At 36.8% G+C, this 20,651-nt stretch overlaps 1 protein-coding gene across 1 annotated transcript in view; it reads right to left on the minus strand.

Annotated features, from left to right (window-relative positions):
* The window catches only part of LOC103263809 (rab proteins geranylgeranyltransferase component A 1), a gene marked incomplete at its 3' end in the record, with an annotated part of 182,040 nt that extends 161,944 nt beyond the window's left edge, over positions 1–20,096 (minus strand). Inside the window, exon 1 of the mRNA XM_008061466.1 lies at positions 20,016–20,096. Coding sequence (XP_008059657.1) covers positions 20,016–20,079 — 64 coding nt within the window. The remainder of the gene's footprint in view (positions 1–20,015) is intronic.
* Between the last annotated feature and the right edge of the window lie 555 nt (positions 20,097–20,651).

Below are 20,651 nucleotides of genomic sequence, written 5' to 3' on the forward strand. Positions count from 1 at the left end.
CTGGAGTGCAGTGGTACACTCATGGCCACCCCAGCGCCGACCTCCGGGCTCTAGCGATCCTTCCACTTCAGCCTTCCAAGTAGCCGGAACCACAGGTGTGTGCTACCATGCCTGGCTAATTTTTTTTGACTTATTGTAAAAACAAGGTCTCACCATGTTGCCCAGGCTGGTCTCCAACCCGCTGGCTCAGGCAATCCTCTTGCCTCGGCCTCCCAAAGTGCTGGGATTACAGACTTGAGCCACCGTGCCTGGCCCAAACACTTTTTTAAAGAAATATGTCAGTTAGTTTTAAAAAGAGACCATTCACAAGATATATTATTTTGCTTTTAGGTCAGTACAGCAGTTTGAAAAGAAAACATTATATTTTGGAATCAAAGTTGATTATCATACAAGGATATATATATATATATATATATATATATTTCTACTACCAGTACCAACAAAAAATTAAAAACTGCCAAAGATAATGCTTTTATATTAAAAAGAAATTCAGGTTTTCAGTTACATTTGATAGTTAATATCCTATATTGTAAGTTCAAGATTCTTCCACAACTTTTTGTCATAAGATCCACCATTTCAAGAGAGGCTAGTAAATATTCTTATGTCAGTCATACAATTAAAGTATGTTTTAAAAGTTTATTCTATAGTGCTACTACTAACTCTCCCATATGATGAAACATTCTGATCCTCCTACATTTTTGCCTAGTAGAAAAGAAACAGACCATTCCTTAGGCAAGGATTTCAAGAAAAAAGAAAGCGATCTTCTTTATACAAAAAAACATTATGCATATGGAAACAACTGATATAGTTAATCTCTAGTTCAAAATTACACTAAACACAAGATCCAGCTGCCTTCACAGAGGAACTAGCTTTCCAGTGCTGAACAATTTGTGGGCATATAACGTGATTCAAAAAAAGAAGTTCTGACCAAATGTACTAAATATAACCATTAAATATCAGTTATTGAGAATAAGCCATCATAAAGTTTCAACCTTAACTTTAGATATAACTCAAGAAAAAAATATAAATGTTTAGAGCAGAGAGAAATAGAATAAAGTTTTAAATGGCTAAGCATACTTAGTTCTTCAGATAAATTATATTATATAAATCTGAAGAGTCTGACCTGAAAATATTTAGGTCTACACTTAAATAACTTTCCTTGTTAATGAAGTACAGTCATTATGGTACTTTAGTAGTTGATAAGCAGTTTAGTTAAAAGGACAACAGCAAAGAAACATTCATGCAGCAGAATTAGCACATTACACATTAATGCTCTCAAACGTAATGACTGCAGCATTAATAATACCACCAAACATTAGTATAAGGTTTCATACCACATTTTCACACATCACCTCATTTATTATTGGGAGGCAGGCAGTATTATCCATGGAGGAAATGAATTCAGAAAGGTTAAATAACTTGCCAAATATCAAATAATTCAGTAATTCCACATCTCCAATTCAAATTACCATGGTAATTCACCATCGTCAATGTGGATACAAGTTTGAGAATAAAGATTTAAGGGCAGTACAGCAACATAATGAAATAGGCATGGTCTCCATAAGAAAGATCTAGCTTGAATCTTACTTTTGCTGCTTCACTATCTGTGCAACCTTGGAAAAATCACTTGACTTCTCTGAGCCTTTGTTTCCTCATCCAACAATGGGAAATCACCCCCTACCTCCCAGGACCATTCAGTTGCTATGAACACTGTCTACTCGTTATCCTTCAGAAAGATATTTTAGAAGCACTGCATTTCCATCTACACTATTCTAAACATATATCTATATTCACCAGATGCCAACTCCAATGGTGAACAATAATAAGATTACTCTTCTTTATTTGGTCCAAAATAGCTGTTACTTTGGCTAGGCAGGTGTGCATGTGGTTATTTCCATGGCTGTTATCAACAATGTTGCAAGTCAAGTCTCTGTTGACAAAGCAGAGCCAAGAATGGATTTCAATATTGAACATGATTTGAGTTCAAATTACATAAAAACAAAATGACTATCATTTGTGTTTTTCCTCTAATATTTCATCCAGACATCACCAAATGTTTGTGAAATTGATAGGTTGTTCCAATGTTAAATAGCAAGGGTCTATTATCTTCATGCCTAGAATGATTAAAACAATAAACTAATAACAAAGTTAGCAATGTCTTTCTGGCCAAGATTTCATATTTCTTCCCACCCATTCAATAAACAGTTTCTGGAACACAGGAGGCACTTAGTAGATTATCTGTGGATATTTGCTGAGGAAAAAACAAAAGAGAGAAAGAGAAAATGGGGAAAGGAGTAACAAAGGGAGGGATAGAGCAGACTGTGGTAGTGGTAAGGAACAAAGATTAAGGCAATTGCTAGCCTAATAGAGTTCAAAGTCTAAAGAACAAGAATTTAAAGAAATGAAAATAATAAGTGTATTTAAAACTATTATAGAAAAACAATGGAAAGAAACACTCCCTCTGTAGAGGGACGTCATGGAAAGATCTGAAGAACAAGAACCCTAGCTGGATCTTCAACATCTATAACAATGCAAACTGAAGAATGTAGAAGGAAAAAGGAAACTGGAATGAAGAATTCCTGAAAAAGGGTAAAGAAAGAGAGAACCAAAGGGTGATGCTTAAAAAGAGAATGATTAGACTGGCCTATTTGACTTAGTGTAATGTTTTCAAGGGTCACCCATGTTGTAGCATGGATTAGTACTTCATTACTGTTTTTTTTAATAACTGAGTAATATTCCATTATATGGATATGCCATCTTTTCTTTATCCATTCCTCTGTCAATGGACATTTAGGTTGTTCTCACATCTCGAGAATATTGCCACAATGAACATAAAGCTGGCCACAGAAAAACAATTATTGTATAGTTCCACCTATACAAGGTATCTAAAATGGGCAAAAACACAGAATCAAAGAGTGGAATTTTGGGTGCTATGGGTTTGTAGGAGAGGGAAATAGGAAGTTACTAATCAACAAGAATAAAATATCAATTATACAAGATAAATAATTTTTAGAGATCTGTTGTACAACATTGTACCTATAGTTAACAATACTGTGTTGTACACTTAAAAATATGTTAAGCTGGGTGCAGTGGCTCACACCTGTAATCCTAGTGCTTTGGGGGGCCAAGGTGGGAGGAATGCTTGAGGCCAGAAATTTGAGACCAACCTGGGAAACAGACTCTGTATCTACAAAAATAAAAAAATTAGCCAGGTATGGTAGTGTAAGCCTAGCTTACTCAAGAGGCTGAGGAGGGAGGATCACTTGAGCCCAGGGGTTTGAGGTTGCAGTGAGCCATGATCATGCCACTGCACTCCAGGCTGGGTGACAAAGCAAAACTCTGTCTCTAAATAAATTGTTAGGAGGGCAGATCTCATGTTAAGTGTTCTTACCACCATAAAACAAAATTTTTGTTTAAAAAAAAAACAAGAGTGGCTAAAGCCAAACTGTAGACTGAACCTGAACCTCTAAATAACAGGGAGTCCTGAAAGGATTTCAGCCAGAACAGCATAGTCAAATCAGTTTTTCAGAAACAAACAAAAAAACCTTCTTGTCGTAGCACAGAGGATAAACTTAGATAAAATTGGAGTTTTTTAAATTACAGAGTTTTTTAAAATCCTTATTTAAGAAAAGTTAACATACTTAAACTTTTTGGTTTTATTGCTAACTAGTAAAGTAAGTAAAATGACTGCTTGTTTTACTTAAATTAATATTTCTAAGCTCAACTTTAATGGCACTTAAACCCTTGCTTAATTTCAAAATAACCCTTCTTCTAACATGTAAAAAAGTGAACTCCTGAATCATTACTCAAATTCATACAATATTCTCGAAGGGCATTTATATGAAACATATATAGGCTTAAAATGAACTATGCATTACAAGTATACAATTATAACTTTATACATTATAAGTATAAAAGCCAGGTATGAGTTAGAAACAAATAACCTAGATCAGGGTCAAATCACACAGCGTTCTACTGGAAACATTCTGTAAAATGGATGAGCACAAATATACAAGTAAAGTATTTTCAACTCTAAAATGGGGTTAATAATAAATTTCAGATGGATGAAGGGAAAAATAAATACAAAATGACATCAAACACTACACACAGTGCTTTCTGGCATGTCACTGACATCAATTAAATGTTGATTATCTTCCCTCCTCTTCCTACCCTTTCAATAACATTAGTGATTTGAATGAAAAAAAGGATGTCACTTGCTTACTATTTAAGTTATCTTCAAAGATCTGGTAACTTAAAATCATTTTTATAAAAGTTCAATAGCCTTTTCTTTATGTACATTATTGAAGTTCATCAAACCTTTACTATCATTTTAACATTTCACATTAATTATATTATTAAATTCATTAGCAAGGCAGCAATCAAAGAGGAAATATAATTATGAAAGCCAACAACTTTGGCAAGTCATTTTTATGAAAAACAAGTAAATATTGGGTATTAAATTAGTATTTCATAACACTTGTAATGGAATGTTATATGATCATATATCAATACATATGGATCCAGCTTTCTGAAGTTTTTCCAAACCTGTCCCGATGAAATGGAGATATTTCATTATTAAATGAAGGAACTAGGTTAAAATCAGGACCAAAAAATGTATAAAGTTAATATTTTCAAGAATCTCACTAAAATATTTTACAGGAACGAAATCATTACTCATTTGTTTTTCAAAATCCCCCTTTAATCCAAATCCTTAACGCTGACCCTCATCACTTACAACTATAAAATTTAGGTTAGTTAGTTCTCCATGATATATTCTTAAAACTGTATTAGTATCTGGAATTGATTTTTCCTAATACTATATCTACACAAGATAAACATAAAATAAAGTACTTACACGACTCCCAGAATATCGAACAATAAATAATAGATTCCCCTGACAGGACTTTGATGACCTGGCAAAGCCCTAGTACTTTCAGCCCAAATCATATGAAACCATAAATCACTTCTTATTTTATAGAACATTTCAAAATGGATTCCTGCTTTCTACCTTGAAAGTCATTTCATGTGTTATTTATAACCAGTGAAGACTAAAATGGAAAGAAAATCACACAGAACTAGAAAATTTACTGTGACAGCTTTTGTAAAGAATAACTTCTTTTCAGGAAAAAATAAAATTACTGGCAAGGAAAAACTTGTGAATACAATAAGCTTTTAGAGAGTCACATCCTTTATTTTACTACTTAAGCAACCCTATGTGGAGACTTGCATTATCGTAAACAGAGCATAAACAACATTAGGTACAGAACTGACTAGACTGAGCAGTGCCAAGGTGAGACACATACTTAACTCGTTGCAGCCACTCAAAAAAAAAAAAATCACAAAATTAGGCAGAAACTGAATTTCAACCCAGGTTCAAGTAGTTTTGTTGATTCCTATCTTAAATTCTGTATCGAATGTTTATATCTATCTTATGTCTACATTTTAGCGCTATCAAGATGTACAGATAAAAATGTATTGCATCCAGAATTTCTTAAACATTATTTTAGCCGAGCTCGGTGGTTCAGCCTGTAATCCCGTGCCTTTGGGAGGCTGAGGTGAGCGGATTGCCTGAGCCCGCGGGTTCGAGACCCGCCTGGGCAGGCAAGACCTCATCTCTACAATTAATCAAAAAATTAGCTGGGCGTGGTAGCACGTGCCTGTAGTTCCAGCTACTTGGAAGGCTGAGGCGGAAGGATCGCCGGAGCCCAGCAGGTCAAGGCTGCAGTGGCTGGGAGCGTCAACTGCACTCTAGTCTGGGCGACAGAGTGAGACTCCAACTCAAAAAAAAAAAAACCAAAAACATTATTTCGAGAAGGATAAATCAAAATTAATGCAAAAGGTTCATGAATCACTTTTCAGTGTTGACATTTTAAAATTTGAAATACTTAACAAGCAGCATGACAGTTACTTTTCTTTTTCATATAGTCTCAAATTATAAATATGATGTACTGCTAAAGAAAATATTTAAAACACCCATAACCTGATCTCCAACAAAAAATGTTTTCATTTTTCCATTATGTTCCAGTCTTTGTCCATATGTATACATATGACAGGAGAGGATGTGGAAACTGAAACAAAAAGAGGTTAAGTAATTTGCCCAAAGGCACATATCCAGTAAATGGTAAAGTTAAGATTGGAACCTAAACGATTTAAATCTAATCTGTATTGTTAAATACTATACTGCTTCAGGATATCTCTCTGTCCATTCCCACCAAGTAACCTTGCAATTAATTATGTTTCCTAAATGACCTGATTCTAGAAAGTGAGTCCTCTAACTGGTAGACATCAATAATGCTACAATGGTCTCCTTTATAAATTAAAAAACACATTCCGTAGTAGCTAACAAACATAGAAGAAATCAAAGAACTAGAAAAACATTTTTTTTTTGCAAGTCCTAATAAAAAACACTTTTTCTTTTAGTTGCAGTCTCACTCTGTCACCCAGGCTGGAGTGCAGTGCCATGCTCACAGCCACCGCAACCTTGACCTGCTAGGCTCAGGTGATACTTTCGCCTCAGTCTTCCAAGTATTTGGAACCACAGGCGTGTACTACCACACCCAGCTAATTTTTTTAATTTATTGTAGAGTCAAGGTCTCACCATGTTGCTCAGGTTGGTCTCGAGCTCCTGAGCTTAAGCAATCTTCTTGCCTCCAACTCCCCAAGTGCTGGGATTACAGGTGTGAGCCACCGGATTACAGGTGTGAGCCACTGCGCCTAGCTGAAAACACTTATTTATACAATAATTACCAACTAATGCTAAAAAAATTATGTGATTGAAATCAAACTGAATATCTGTAGAGTGCTAAATTAACAATACACAGCTTATTTTCTATACACAAGGAAAAACATATTCATATAATCAGGACATCAGATTGCTATCACCCTAATACAGGGTCAATTTAGCAATGCTCGTGGTAGGTCAACCAGATTATTATGTGTCTTCTGGTACTCTCCAATATAGCATTCACATTTCCTAAAATGTATTCTAGTCAAAAATGTTAACATTGGATTCATCAAGTTGATACAACTATCAATTTATAGGAAAAACACAGAATAGAGAAATAAGGTAAATAATTATATAAATACAAGGAAGAAAGCATCCCAAATCTAAAGGCAGAACACTCTGTGGGGTCACTAACCCAGTCTCTTCAACATGCTTCATTAAAAAAAAAAAGACAGGTCAGATGCAATGCATGATACTGAATTGGGCACAAATTTGTACATATCAGCTGTTAAGGTTACAAGAGCAGGGAGTTGGGCAAAAGTAAATATGGGCTGCGTACTAGATGAGGAAAAAAGGTACTATAATGGATGGAAAGTGAATTGTTAACTGAAAAAATTTGCACAACAGTATGTAAAGCATAATCTTTTGGCATGAACGTGTGTATTTATGACATTATGTATTCCCTGTGGGTAGCAAATACCAAAAGGCAAGTTAATAGATTCACTTTGATAAAATGACATAACCTAGTGAAGATTTGCAAATCTAGAATATTATATAATAGTGAGAGAGAGGCCAGGCCTGGTGGCTCACCCTGTAATCCCAGCACTTTGGGAGGCTGAGGCGAGTGGATTGCCTGAGTCCCTGGGTTCAAGACCAGTCCAGGCAACCTGGCGAGACCTCGTCTCTACAATAAATCAAAAAAAAATTAGCCAGGCATGGTAGCGCACGCCTGTAGTTCCGGCTCCTTGGAAGGCTGAGGTGGAAGTATCGTCAGAGCTCAGTAGGTCGACACTGTGGTGACCGTGAACATGCCACTGCACTCCAGCCTGGGCGACAGGGTGAGACTCCAACTCAAAAAAAAAAAAAAAAAATTAGTGAGAGAGACAGAGTGTGTATGTGTGTGTGTGTGTGTGCTGGGGGGGAGGTAATCAGCTATAAGCATCTATATGGATGAATCTAACAAGCCTGATACTGATTAACAAAACCAGGTCACACAAAAAATACATACTATAGAATTCTGAAAGTTAGACAAGGGTCAAAAAGAATATATTGTTTAGAAAGACACGTGATAAAACCACTTTACAAAACACATGAGAACAGCTAATACAATTCAGCATAATGGTTACACCTTCAGGAAAGGAATGATGGTGGGCACACAAGGGAGCTCTTTAGGTACTGATAATGTTTTGGCAATACTTTTTTCTTAAGCTGTGTCATACATATATGGGCATATATTTTATTATTGTTCATTGGAATATATATATTTCATTTATAGATATGATATTTTATAATAAAAAAGAAATCTGTGGACCAGATCCTGGGCCACATTTTAAGACTGTATACATCACCAGCCAGCCAATCAGCCAGACTCCTTTGATATATGTGGGATCTTTAAATGAATATTGTCATTCTTGTAGCTTTTTACTTCTACTGAATGATTTCTTTAGAATTCTCAGACCTGAAGTTACTGAGTCTCAGGAAGTGAACATATTTACAACTCAGTACAGTCATATTACTTAGCCAAAGTGTCCCAATATACAACATCATCAGCATACCAACTGAAAACAAATTTGTTAGCAATTAGTTATGAATCTTTCATTTGACTATTTAAGGAAAAAATGTTTTCCAGCAACTTACTAATTGTATGTTCTCCTGTTTCTTGTCTATTTACATTCTCTGCTTATTTATCTATAGAGATCATGATGTTTTTCACAGAAATTTGAAGAAACTTTTTATATGTAATTAGTCCTTTGTTATGAGTTGCAAATACTTCTACTGTTTTCCTTTTCTTCTAGTTTGCTACTTTTTAAGAGTATATGCTATAATATATAATATTCAAATGTTATATTATTTTTATGATTTTTAAAGTTTCAAAGAAGGAAAGTGACCATTTATTTGCCTATGGATCAGATGACCCACTCTACTCCCATTTCATACTTCCCACTTTAAAACAGACTACACTGAAAGAGGCTCTCAGATTACTGGCAGAAGAAAAAGTTCAACAATGAATCATTTTTTAAAAACAAAGGAAGCAGTTCAATTTGGTGGCATAAGAATAGATTACTAGCTTAATTGTACTGGAATAACTAGCTAACAATTTAGGAGAAGGAAATCTCATACTCTACAACATCATAAATTTCAAGTGAATTAAAATTTAAATGTTAAAAAATGGAATATTGAAATAAAAGTTTAATACTTATTTAATCTTTGTGGAAGAAGGGCTTTCTATGCATATCGCCAAAGTCAGAAATCATAATGGTTGATAGATTTAACAACATAAAAATTATAAATTTTCACACCATAAAAATAGAAGGCAAACTTAGAAAGCATATGTGACAAAGAATTAAGGTCTCTAGTGTGTAAAGAATCATCACATATTGATTTAAAAAATGAATGACTCAATGGAAAAATGGGTTAAAGCAATTTACCAAGGAAAGATAAATGACCCAAATACATATTAGTTCAATACTCAATCTAACTTATAATCTTAAAAATGTGAATTCAAACAAAAAATAATATTATTTGTCTATCAAGTTGACAGTAATTAAAAATAAGATATTCGTAGTCAATGTTGAAAGAATATAGAAAAATAAGCAATCTCATACTTAGCTGGTAAGATTATAGATTGAGGAGCTTACTTAAAGCAACTCATCAGTACAAATTAGAAATATTACCAGACCACCCTCTAAAAACTCAATCCAAAAATTATAGGCATAGGTATCTAATCCCAAGGAAATAATTATATATGTACAAAAGATTTGAACACAATGTATATATCACATTATTCATTTATAAAAGTGAAAAGTCTAAATGTCCAACAAGTCAATTGTTTAAATAAATGACAGGACATCTATATAAATATTTACCACAGATTTTTAAATGACATCTAATAAAATTTTTGAAATGACAATTAATAAAATTTTTGAAATGACAAATTTTATAGAGATGAAGAACAGATTAGGGGTTGCCCAGGCTTAGCAATGGGGAAAGGAAGGAGGAGCCTGTAGCTATAAAAAGATACCTCTAGCCTGGGCCACATAGCAAAACCTCATCTCTACAGAAATATCAAAGAATTAGTCAGGTGTGGTGGCACTCATTTGTAGTCCTAGCTACTCAGGAGGCTGAGACAGGAGGATCACCTGAGCCCAGAAGGTCACGACTAGAGTAAGACATGATCGTGCCACTGCACTCCATCCTGGGTGACAGAGTGAGACTCTGATTCAACCAACTCAAAAAAAAAAAAAAGAAAAAAGTACCATTAGAGATCCTTATAATGAAATAGTTCTGCATTCTCTATCTTGACTGTGGTGGTATTCACACAAGTCTACATATGTGATAAAAATACAGAGAACTAAATGCAAACCAATACACACAAGTACATGTAAAACTGATGAAATCTGAGTAAGATCAGCAGATACGGTCTATTTTCTGCTAGTGCCATAGTTATGCAAGATGGCGCTTACCATTGGGGAAAACCAGGTGAATGATATAGGATCTTCCTATATTATTTCTTACACTACAAGTGAGTCTACAAATATCTTCAAATAAAAAGTTTTTTAAAAGGACAGAAAGGCCAAGCATGATAGCTCACGCCTGTAATTCCAGCACTCTGGGATGCCGAAGTGGGAGGATTGCTTGAACCCAGGAGTTAGAGACCAGCCTAGGCAACATAGCAAGACCTCATCTCTATAAAATAAAACAAAACAAAAATAACTAGCTAGACTAGCTATTCAAGATGCTGAGACGGAAGGATCACCTGAGCCCAGGAAGTCCAGACTGAAGTGAGCCATGATGGTGCCACTGTACTCCAGCTTGGGTAGCAGAGTGAGATCCTGTCTTTAAAAAAAAAAAAAAAAAAAACAGCAACAGCAACAAAAAAGGATGCTGAGGAAGAACACTTGGTTGACATGGAAGGATGTTACTGTGAAGTGAAAAACATCAGGTTTCAAAATAACATTTTTGAAACATTTTTATAAATAAAAGCACACACACACATCTATACACACAAAGAGAGAAAAGGTCTGGAAATAGATGTATAGAAGTGTTAATTATTACTTTTTTAATGAGCAGGACCATGGAGAAAAAAGATATTACGATATCCATTCTGTCAATTAAGATGTATGATGTATCCATTATTAAGTCCTGACAACTGTTAAAGACTGTAGGAATCAAAAGAATAGTGAACCAAAAGAGAAAAGCTTCATAAACTTTTACTCAAGTATGAACAATGAGTCCCACACTTGATCTTGAAAATTTAATTTGCAAGGGAAGAACACTAAAAAGAGCACAACATGGCAAACTCCAAAGCATGTACAAATATTTCAGAGGGAAATTATATATATTCTTGGAATCAATAAAGAATTCCTACTGAAACAAATTATATCTTAAAATGTGAATGTAGTCTCTGATCCCATTTCTTGCCAATGCTTTAGTTGTTGTAATTCTTTCTTCAGTTTTAAAAGGTAAACACAACCAGGTCATTCTGTTCACCTTCATCAAAAAAAAAAAAAAAAAATTTAAAAAAAGGTTTGCAAGCTAACACGGATGTCATGATGCTGCCAGGAATGAGAAGCTGACATCATGAGGTTATTGTTGGTATCAGGATTTTAATGTCAACAACAGTAACTCTCCGAAATCAAACAACTGCCAACCACCAACCTAAGGCAAACTAATCTAATATTGACAGTTTATTTTTTTCACTTGGAAGAATCCAACAAGCTCAATCTAATACCTCAGCTTTAGCCAGAGCAACCTCAGTCTTAACTGTTTGACCTAGGTCAAACTTAGCTAAGCCTCAGTCTCCACATCTGTAAAATGGATATGATATAGTATCTACCACAGACAGTTTTATTGTGAGAATCAAGTAAGATAATGCATTTTAAGGGCTTAGCACAGTGCTTCACGTATAACAAATGCTAGAAAATATTATTCATGTATTTGTTTGACAGTGTGTTGTGGGTATGAAAATTAACTCCCTAATTGTCATCTATTTTGTTTACAATAGCTCGTGCCAAAGTTAACAGTTTATAAAAGATACGGATTAAAACTCACAGCCCAGCATCTTTCTAATATGCCTGATAACTGTGTATAAAACCTTGTTTCCCTATACTTTAGCTTGTGTAAACTTTTCCAGGACAATAATTTCAAATCCATATATTAAAAAAGGAGTTTAACAAACGTGCAAATTTGGATCACAGAAATATGATGCAAAATATTTCAAATCAATATAAAATGATTAAAACCACTATTAAACTAAGAACCATTATAACAAAATGAAAACACGGGCCTGAACAAAAAAGACATGTGAGAATACTACTCCAAGAAAACATAGATGTGAGTACTTTTAAAAATGTGTTAAAAACAAAATCAGACAAGTAATATGACATTAGCAACTTCAGCTTTTAGTAATATCTAACATGAGATAAAATACATTGGCTGGGCTCAGTGGCTCAGCCTGTAATCCCAGTACTTTGGGAGGCCGAGACGAGTGGATTTACCTGAGCCTGTGGGTTCGAGACCAGCCCGGGCAACATGGTGAGACCCTGTCTTTACAATAAATCAAAAAATTAGTCCGGCTACTTGGAAGGCTGAGGTGGAAGGATCGCTGGCGCCCAGCAGGTCGTCGCTAGGGTGGCCATGAGTATGCCACTACACTCCAGCCCGGGTGACAGAGTGAGACTCCAACTCAAAAAAAAAAAAAAAATTCATTAAGCACCACACTGGCTAAGCTGCCCCTGGTATCCTCTCCTATTTGCAATCTGTTAAAAAAAAAATTAAAAAATTAGAAACCAGCCTCAATGTAATAACATGCTAGCTCTCATAATCATGCTCTGATAAAACAATACCTATGATAAATTATCATTTCTATTTACACTGACCTATAATGAAATTATTAAAAAAGAAAAAGATAATAAGTCAACCTTTCAAAGTATCCCTAGTTGGTTGGCCACAATTAAATGTTCCCAATCTGTCTATACTATACATTACAAAATAGGCACTGACAGTGATTTTTAGTATATTTTACTTTTAAACCTATTACAAAAAGCAGGCACAGTCTAACTTTTCAGTTAAATGACTGCACTGAAACTGAATAGCAGATGATTTAGCAGAAGTTAACAGGTCAATTATATGGAGTTATAATTGTTTCTGTGCATTGGGATTTTATGTTAAACATGAGAATGTGATGGTAAGCAGCCGTCTTTGATTTTAATTGCTGTAGCTTGAGTTATCAAAAACGCCATGAGAACACTGGAGGAAATAAGAAAATGACATGAAGCATGGGAGATGAAAATGATGCTGCAGAGGGAACTGTGGTAACAGATGCGGCTCTCTCTGAGGGACTGGCTCAAACGTATGATTTACAGAGAAGCGTAAGCATCTCCCAGAGAATCTTCTCCAGAGTTAGATAACTCTCCTTACTTTTCTGGGCATTGGGAGCAGAAAAGACATACTTTTCCATCAATACATGCCTGAAAAGTACAAAGCAGGTCGAGGCTGCGGTGGCCAGGAGGGCCACTGCACTCCAGTCTGGGCGACAGAGTGAGACTCCAACTCAAAAAACACCTGTAATCTATCAGATAGAAATAGTGCCGCGCCTTTGGGAAGCTGAGGTGAGTGGATTGCCTGAGCCCACAGGTTTGAGACCCGCTTGGGTAACTTGGCGAGACCACATCTCTACAATAGATCAAAAAATTAGCCGGGCGTGGTAGTGTGCGCCTGCAGTTCCAGCTACTTGGAAGGCTGAGGCAGAAGGATCGCCAGAGCCCAGCAGGTCGAGGCTGCGGGGGCCGGGAGTGGCCACTGCTCCCCAGTCTGGGTGACAGAGTGAGACTCCAACTCAAAAAAAAAAGAAATGAAATAGTGGTAATAGTCACATAAAGGTCTTTCCCATTAAGCAGTCAATAAGAGGAAGAGGATGAATCAGACACCAGAACTGTTCCACCACTCTCCATAGAAATCATGAGCCCTTCATGAAAAGCATTCAAGAAATAATAGTGGAAATAAAAAGCACCTCAGTATGGTCTTATGGACCATAAAAATCAACTGTCTTTTCTGAGCACCTACTAAGCATTTTATAGGAATTATTTCATTGAATCCTCAGCACAACTTTGTGAAGTTTATCCTACTTAGAAACAAGAAAATTGATGCTTAAGGTGATTAAGGAACATGTCTAAGATGGTATAAGAGGCAAAGCTAAGATTTCAGCCCAGGGTGCCTGATTCCAGAGCCATGCTGTCAAACATTACACAGTTCTGCTCAAATGAGATACATGCATGTCAAAGTACAAAGAAGCCCGCCTCCCAAATATATATATAAAACATTTATACTTAGTACATGTATTCAGATACACTAGAACATTTTTAAATGCTGGAATTAAATTCATGATTCACAAATAGATGGCATCTTGTAATTAAAACAAAAAACACTTTAGATAATAAATGCATGCTTTTTTGTTTTTTTAAGTTGGAGTTCGCACTATGTTGGTCAGGCTGGTCTTCAGCTCCTGGCCTCAAGTGCCCCTCTTATCTCAACCTCCCAAAGTGCTGAGATTACAGGCGTGAGCCCAGCCAGTGCATGCGTTTTAGAAATATGGGGTTAAGGGGGAATATATAGGAATCCTGTGATGCAAGAACCACATCTAGATATCCTGGGAGAGGATTAAATGAAATACATGGGAAATCACTTGTGTTGAGTCTGGCACAAACAGATATTTGGTAAGTATTAGTTTTCACAACATCTTCTTCAACATTACTATCCCCCAAGGTTTAGAAAAGTGAAGATATTCCACTACCACCATAAACACTATAGTCAATGAGCTGCCAGTCAAGGTTAACTACCTTAATGTTTAAATTCACCAACTTCAAGGAATGGGACTGCACTACCTATGTGATCTTACCTGAAAAAAGCAGCTTATTATTTTGAAGAAAAGTTTTACTCAGCCATTTTGATAGAAAAAAATTCCACAGTATATTACACCCTGCTTTGCTTTCTTTAAAAAAACTATACAGAATTTAGTTTTTTCTCAAGGACACAGTGCCATAATTAGGCATGTACAATAGTAATTTTGGAGTGGTAGATTCCTACCTTAGAGATCACGTAATTCAAATCTCTCTCTTTGCAGATAAGCAAACTGATGTCCCAAGAAATTCTGTAATTTGCCCAAAGTCACACAATAGGAGGGTCATGTAATTACCAAATATCACGTTGCCACATATTATTGTATGATGCTGAGCACTATCTAGCAAAGTAATTTCCCCCACATTTGTTATTTTTGTTATACCTTCTCTTTCTCCATACTCTTTAATAATAAAATTCTTAAATCAAAAAGTGTCTATGTGTTTATCCTCTGAAGGAAAAAAAAATGAACTAGTCTACTTTATAGCCCATCTTAGGGGAAGAACTCCAAATGATAATGTATTTGGTGTGCTTCAAAATAGAAAGGGATGGCTAGGTGCGGTGGCTCACACCTGTAATCCCTGCACTTTGAGAGGGCAAGGCAGGAGGATTTTGCTTGAGCCTAGTCATTCGAAACCAACCTAGGCAACATGGCAAGACTCTGCCTATACAAAAAGTTAGCTGAGTGTGGTAGCACATGTCTGTGGTTTCAGCTACTCAGGAGGTCAAGGCTGCAGTGAGCCGTGATCATGCCACTGCACTCCAGCCTGAGCTACAGAGTAAGACTCCAACTCAAAAACAAACAAAACAAAACAAAAAAATAGGAAAGAGGCCAGGTGTGAGGGCTTTGAGAGGCTAAGGCAAGAGGATCACTTAAGACCAGGAGTTTGAAACCACCCTGGGCAACACATTGAGACCTCATCTTTACAAAAAAATTTTTGTTTTTATTTACATTTTTGGAGGCGTCTCACTCTGTCACTCAGGCTGGAGTGCAGTGGCACGTTAACAGCCACTGCAGCCTCGACCTGCTGGGCTCAGGCAATGCTTTCACCTCAGCCTTCCAAGTAGCTGAAGCACAGGTGTATACCACCATGCCCAGCTAATTTTTTGATTTATTGTAGAGATGAGGTCTCACCAAGTTGCCCAGGCTGGTCTCAAATCCCTGGGCTCAGATAATCTTCTCACCTCTACCTCCCAAAGTGCTAGGATTACAGGTGTGAAACACCATACCCGACAACAAAATTTTTTTTTTAAATTAGCTGGGTGTGATGGCACATGCCTGTAGTCCCAGCTACTTAGGAGGCTGAGTCAGGAGCTTTCTTGAGCCCAGGAGTTCGAGGTTGCAGTGATGTATGATTGCATCACTGGACTCTAGCCTGTGCAAAACAGCATAATCCTGTCTCAAGAAAAAAAAAAAAGAGTGAGTCTCCATATGGTCTTCAGAAAGAAGAGCAAAAAACATGGAACTGTGCTGTTCACTGAAACTGAACTGGATAAAAAAAAAATGTGGTACATATACATGATGGGATATTACACAGCCATAAAGAAGAAAAAAATTATGGGCTTTGCAGCAACTTGGATGGATTTAGATTCTATAATATTCAGTGATTTATCACAGAAACAAAGAACTGAGTACCATATGTTCTCACTCATAAGCGGACCCTGAACAGTAGTATAAAAAAGGAATTAGCAGTAGCCGGAAACTGCAGGGGGGATGGGGAGAGGTTGGCACATAATGTTAATAACAGTACCTGATCTCAAACCAGGCAAAATGGGAACCAAAGGTAGGCCCAAACTTTACCTGTACGATGACCACTTGTATACCTAATCCTGAATTGTACTCTACATCTTTAAAATAAAATTAAATAAAAAGAAGAAGAATGCTATGAAAAGCTTCAAATGTCTTAAGAACAGCTTTGGAGATATGACTGCCAGGAAGCCCAAAAAGTTCCTGAGAATAAGTAATTTGTCACTACACTAAAGAGTTCAAATAACACGCAGAAGACCACTTTTTAGACACATCATTTAAATCCATTTTTGTCCTCTTCTTTGAGACTCCAGTTGGTCCTCCTTCTTTATTCCATTTTCTTTTATTTTTTCCAGTTCAAATACTTTATCTTATTCCTCTGCCTCTAAATGTTCAAGAGATATTTTCTGTATTTTCTGATCAGAAAGAAGTAACCTTAAGTAAGAAAATATATGTAAAATTTTATTTTTCCCACAATCTCTTGAAAATATCTTTTTACATTTATTTATTTGTATATTAGAGACGGGAGTCTCATGTTGTCCAGGCTGGTGACTCCTGGCCTCAAGCAACCCTCCCACTTCAACCACCCAAAGTGATGGGCTTATAGGCATGAGCCACCATGCTCGGCTGAAAATATGATACCAAGGAAAAGTTTCCAACTTGTGTTACAGAAAATGAGAAGAAATACAAATTGGTAAAATCAAAGAGATTATACAATATTATCCTCACATTATTCTACTTAATGAAGCAATTGTCCCTTAATGAGATTTTAACTATAATTAAATGAGTTAAAAGAAAAAGTACATCTAATAGCCTATTTCTTCATGTTTCTGATACATGCATGATTATTTCTGATTTTATTAGTAAAGTTATTAATGGGACACTGCCTTTTCTATGATTTACTCAGTGTGATATATTTAATAAAGCAAACAAACCTTAAAGGCTACTTTAAGCAAACTTTTTCACTAGACAAATGTTCCAAACACATGGAAAATAATTCCAATTAAGTAGTGATTGGAATTGTTGGAATCATTTATTTGGGAAATGATTCTTTTATTCAATTTTTCTATGTTTAACACACCTAAAAACAAGGTTTCATATCATAAATTTCAGCAATGTGCTTGATAAAGCCTAGAATGTGTAATCATTAAGCAATAAAAAAACCTTTTAAGATTAGCTTCAAACAATTTCTTCCCATACTTGAAAAATAACATTACATTCACGATGATAAGTCTAAAATGAATCTTTTTTCCAAATACAAGAAATGTCTCCTGATGCAAGTTTCTGGATCACTCATTGTATCTTCCTATCTCTACCCTAACAAAATTCAACAGGATGGATGTATTCTATATACTGAACTATACCAGAAGGCAAAATATTTATTAAAAGAACTAGCAGCATTTAATAAGTAGAATGGACACTTTTCTTTCTTTTTTTTTTTTTTTTTTTTTTTTTTGAGTTAGAGTCTCACCCTGTCGCCCAGACTGGAGTACAGTGGCCGCTCCCGGCCACCTCAGCCTGGACCTGCTGAACTCCAACAATCCTTCCGCCTCAGCCTTCCGAGTAGCCAGAATTACAGGCATGCGCTACCACGCCCGGCTGATTTTTTGATTTATTGTAGAGATGAGGTCTCGCCGCCCAGGCGGGTCTCGAACCCGCGGGCTCAGGCAACCCACTCACCTCAGCCTCCCAAAGGCGCGGGATTACAGGCTGAGCCACCGAGCCCGGCGACACTTTTCAATTAAAATTTGAATCCAGACCAGAAAAAAAATCTTATTTAAAAAAATTTTTTAAATGCCTCAATTCCTAGGTAACAAAAAAGAAAGTGAGGAATATAGTATTCAACAACTATTCTAAAATGAAAGAAGAAAATGAATAGTCACTTGGCTCTTTCCAGCTTTCATCCAACATCTATTCATAGCAGCTACAACCAGGTTATCTGCAGTCATGGAGTTATTTTCAGACTGGTAACAATTATCGAGGTATTTTTGGTTCGATAACATCATAAAGGTTATCTAGTTTACCCTCCCTATATTCAAAAACAAAGAAACTAAGACTCAGAGAGGTTAAATGCCTGGTTCCCTCAAGTTAAGCAATTCACACTACTGGTTAATGGCCAGGCAAGGTCTAAAAGCAAGTTTTCTCAATTATTTCTAATATGGGTCAACTCTGAGGGTCAGAACAACTGATTCTCCTGGGATGGGATGGGCCTTGGAAACTTACCAGCTGTGTGATCCTGAGCAAATCACAACCTTTCAAGCCCCCTTTTCTTCTTCTATAAAATGCAGAGAATATGTACTTTAACAAGGTTATGAAGATTACCTCCGTCTTGTAAAGTGCTTGCACACCAATTAGGAAATTATTAGCATTCGAAAACAGGTAACTATTATTTTTACTCCTTCTCTGGAAACATGGTTGCCCCTAATGTTTGAGAAGACAACGAACTGAATTCATTATCACAATGGACAGGGTCCCATCCACCAGAGCCTCTCGGGCCTACCACATATTACTGACGGGAGAAAACCCCATCAAACAACCTATTTCATTCCATCTAAAATTCATCCCTTACACTGTTACGAAAAACAAAATCCCAATTGCTGCCAAACGTCTACTGCCATGTGTTGTATGTTAAATCTGTCAACTAGAAATTGCATGGGGGTTTCTTGCTCCATCCAAAACACGGGCACAAGCGATGGAAAAACAAGGGGAAGATAAGGTCACACACCTGAACTGGAACTCAGGCGCTGGTTCTCAGCACATTTAGTTGTGGGAGGATAGGTGGGTGATAGAAAGCAAGATGCTTTCCTTCAGCACCATAAAGCAGGGATAATGGCTACCTCAACAAAATACAATTCTCTACGCGTCTCAACACAATAAAAGAATCCGTTTCCTTTCCGTAATGAAGTAATAACGCACATGGGCAACAACTGAGTAACTTTCTTGTTAAACTGAGGATTAAGCTGAACCCGAGTTGTACTGTATCCTAGGAGCACATAAATGTATGAAAAGATCCTACGAAATGGCGAGACAAAATGATGGGGGGATATCACCTTGAAATCAACAAAAAGGGACTCATAACGTCATGCCAAAGGCGTCTCCACTGATAAAATCCCGATCCTCCATTCTCATGACACTGCAAACCCACCTCCCTCTAAGGAAATTAACAGGAATCACCGCATCAACCAACCTCAGCAATCAGCATCGACCAGATAGACCCCTACCCAAATGGCGCTAAGTACCGTGGGTCTAAGCCCCTCCCTGGATCTGCCACGTCCCGCGCGCTGACTCCAGACTACTTCACTTCCCTTCCATTCTCCCCTCACATGCTTGACCCCTGTCATTTCTCGCCAGCCCTCGCCACTGACAGTAAAAGTAGGCAGAAGACAGACTTCCTACACGTTGTCCGGGGAATATCAGGGCCACACATACCCGTCCCTATTACGATCACATCAAACTCCGAAGGGAGACTATCCGCCATCTTGACAGGAAACATGTCATGTGACTATTGCTCGTAGAAATGAAATCAAGTCAGGCATTACCGCTGTAGAAAGAGGAAATGGAAACTTGTGCACTCTGGGTATTGTAGTTCTTGGGTGGAGGGTCCAGATAAGCGACTACAGCATTATATTTGAAATGTTAAAAGCTCGAGGAGAGGGATGGTGAGAGAGAGAGAGAGAGAGAGAGAGAGAGAGAGAGAGAGAGAGACACTTGGGCAATATTAGAGAAATATGAGAAGACTTGGATATCGCTTGCAATGCTGAAGCAAGAATTATTAGGACATACCGAGAGTAGGGTGTTATTGTCTCTCCCAGCCTGGAAAACTGTCTGTTTCCCCCAGCGCGTCTGTACTTTCATGTTGGCTCCTGCGACATGGTTTTTCACACCAGTGTTTTAAAACTATATTTCATATTGTTTTCTGTCTCCCCAGTGAAAACCCACGAAAAATCTCTCACCCTAGTTTCACCAGAATGGAACTCTCACCGCGTCTGCATCTGTTCTAATTAGTCCAGACATCTTCCCTGGCAATATATATTTGCAAAATTAGCCTTGCTTTACGAGAGGGAA

Source organism: Carlito syrichta, unplaced genomic scaffold (assembly GCF_000164805.1).
Source record: "Carlito syrichta isolate Samal-C Ts95f unplaced genomic scaffold, Tarsius_syrichta-2.0.1 Scaffold305277, whole genome shotgun sequence".
In the NCBI taxonomy this organism is placed as follows: Eukaryota; Metazoa; Chordata; class Mammalia; order Primates; family Tarsiidae; genus Carlito; species Carlito syrichta.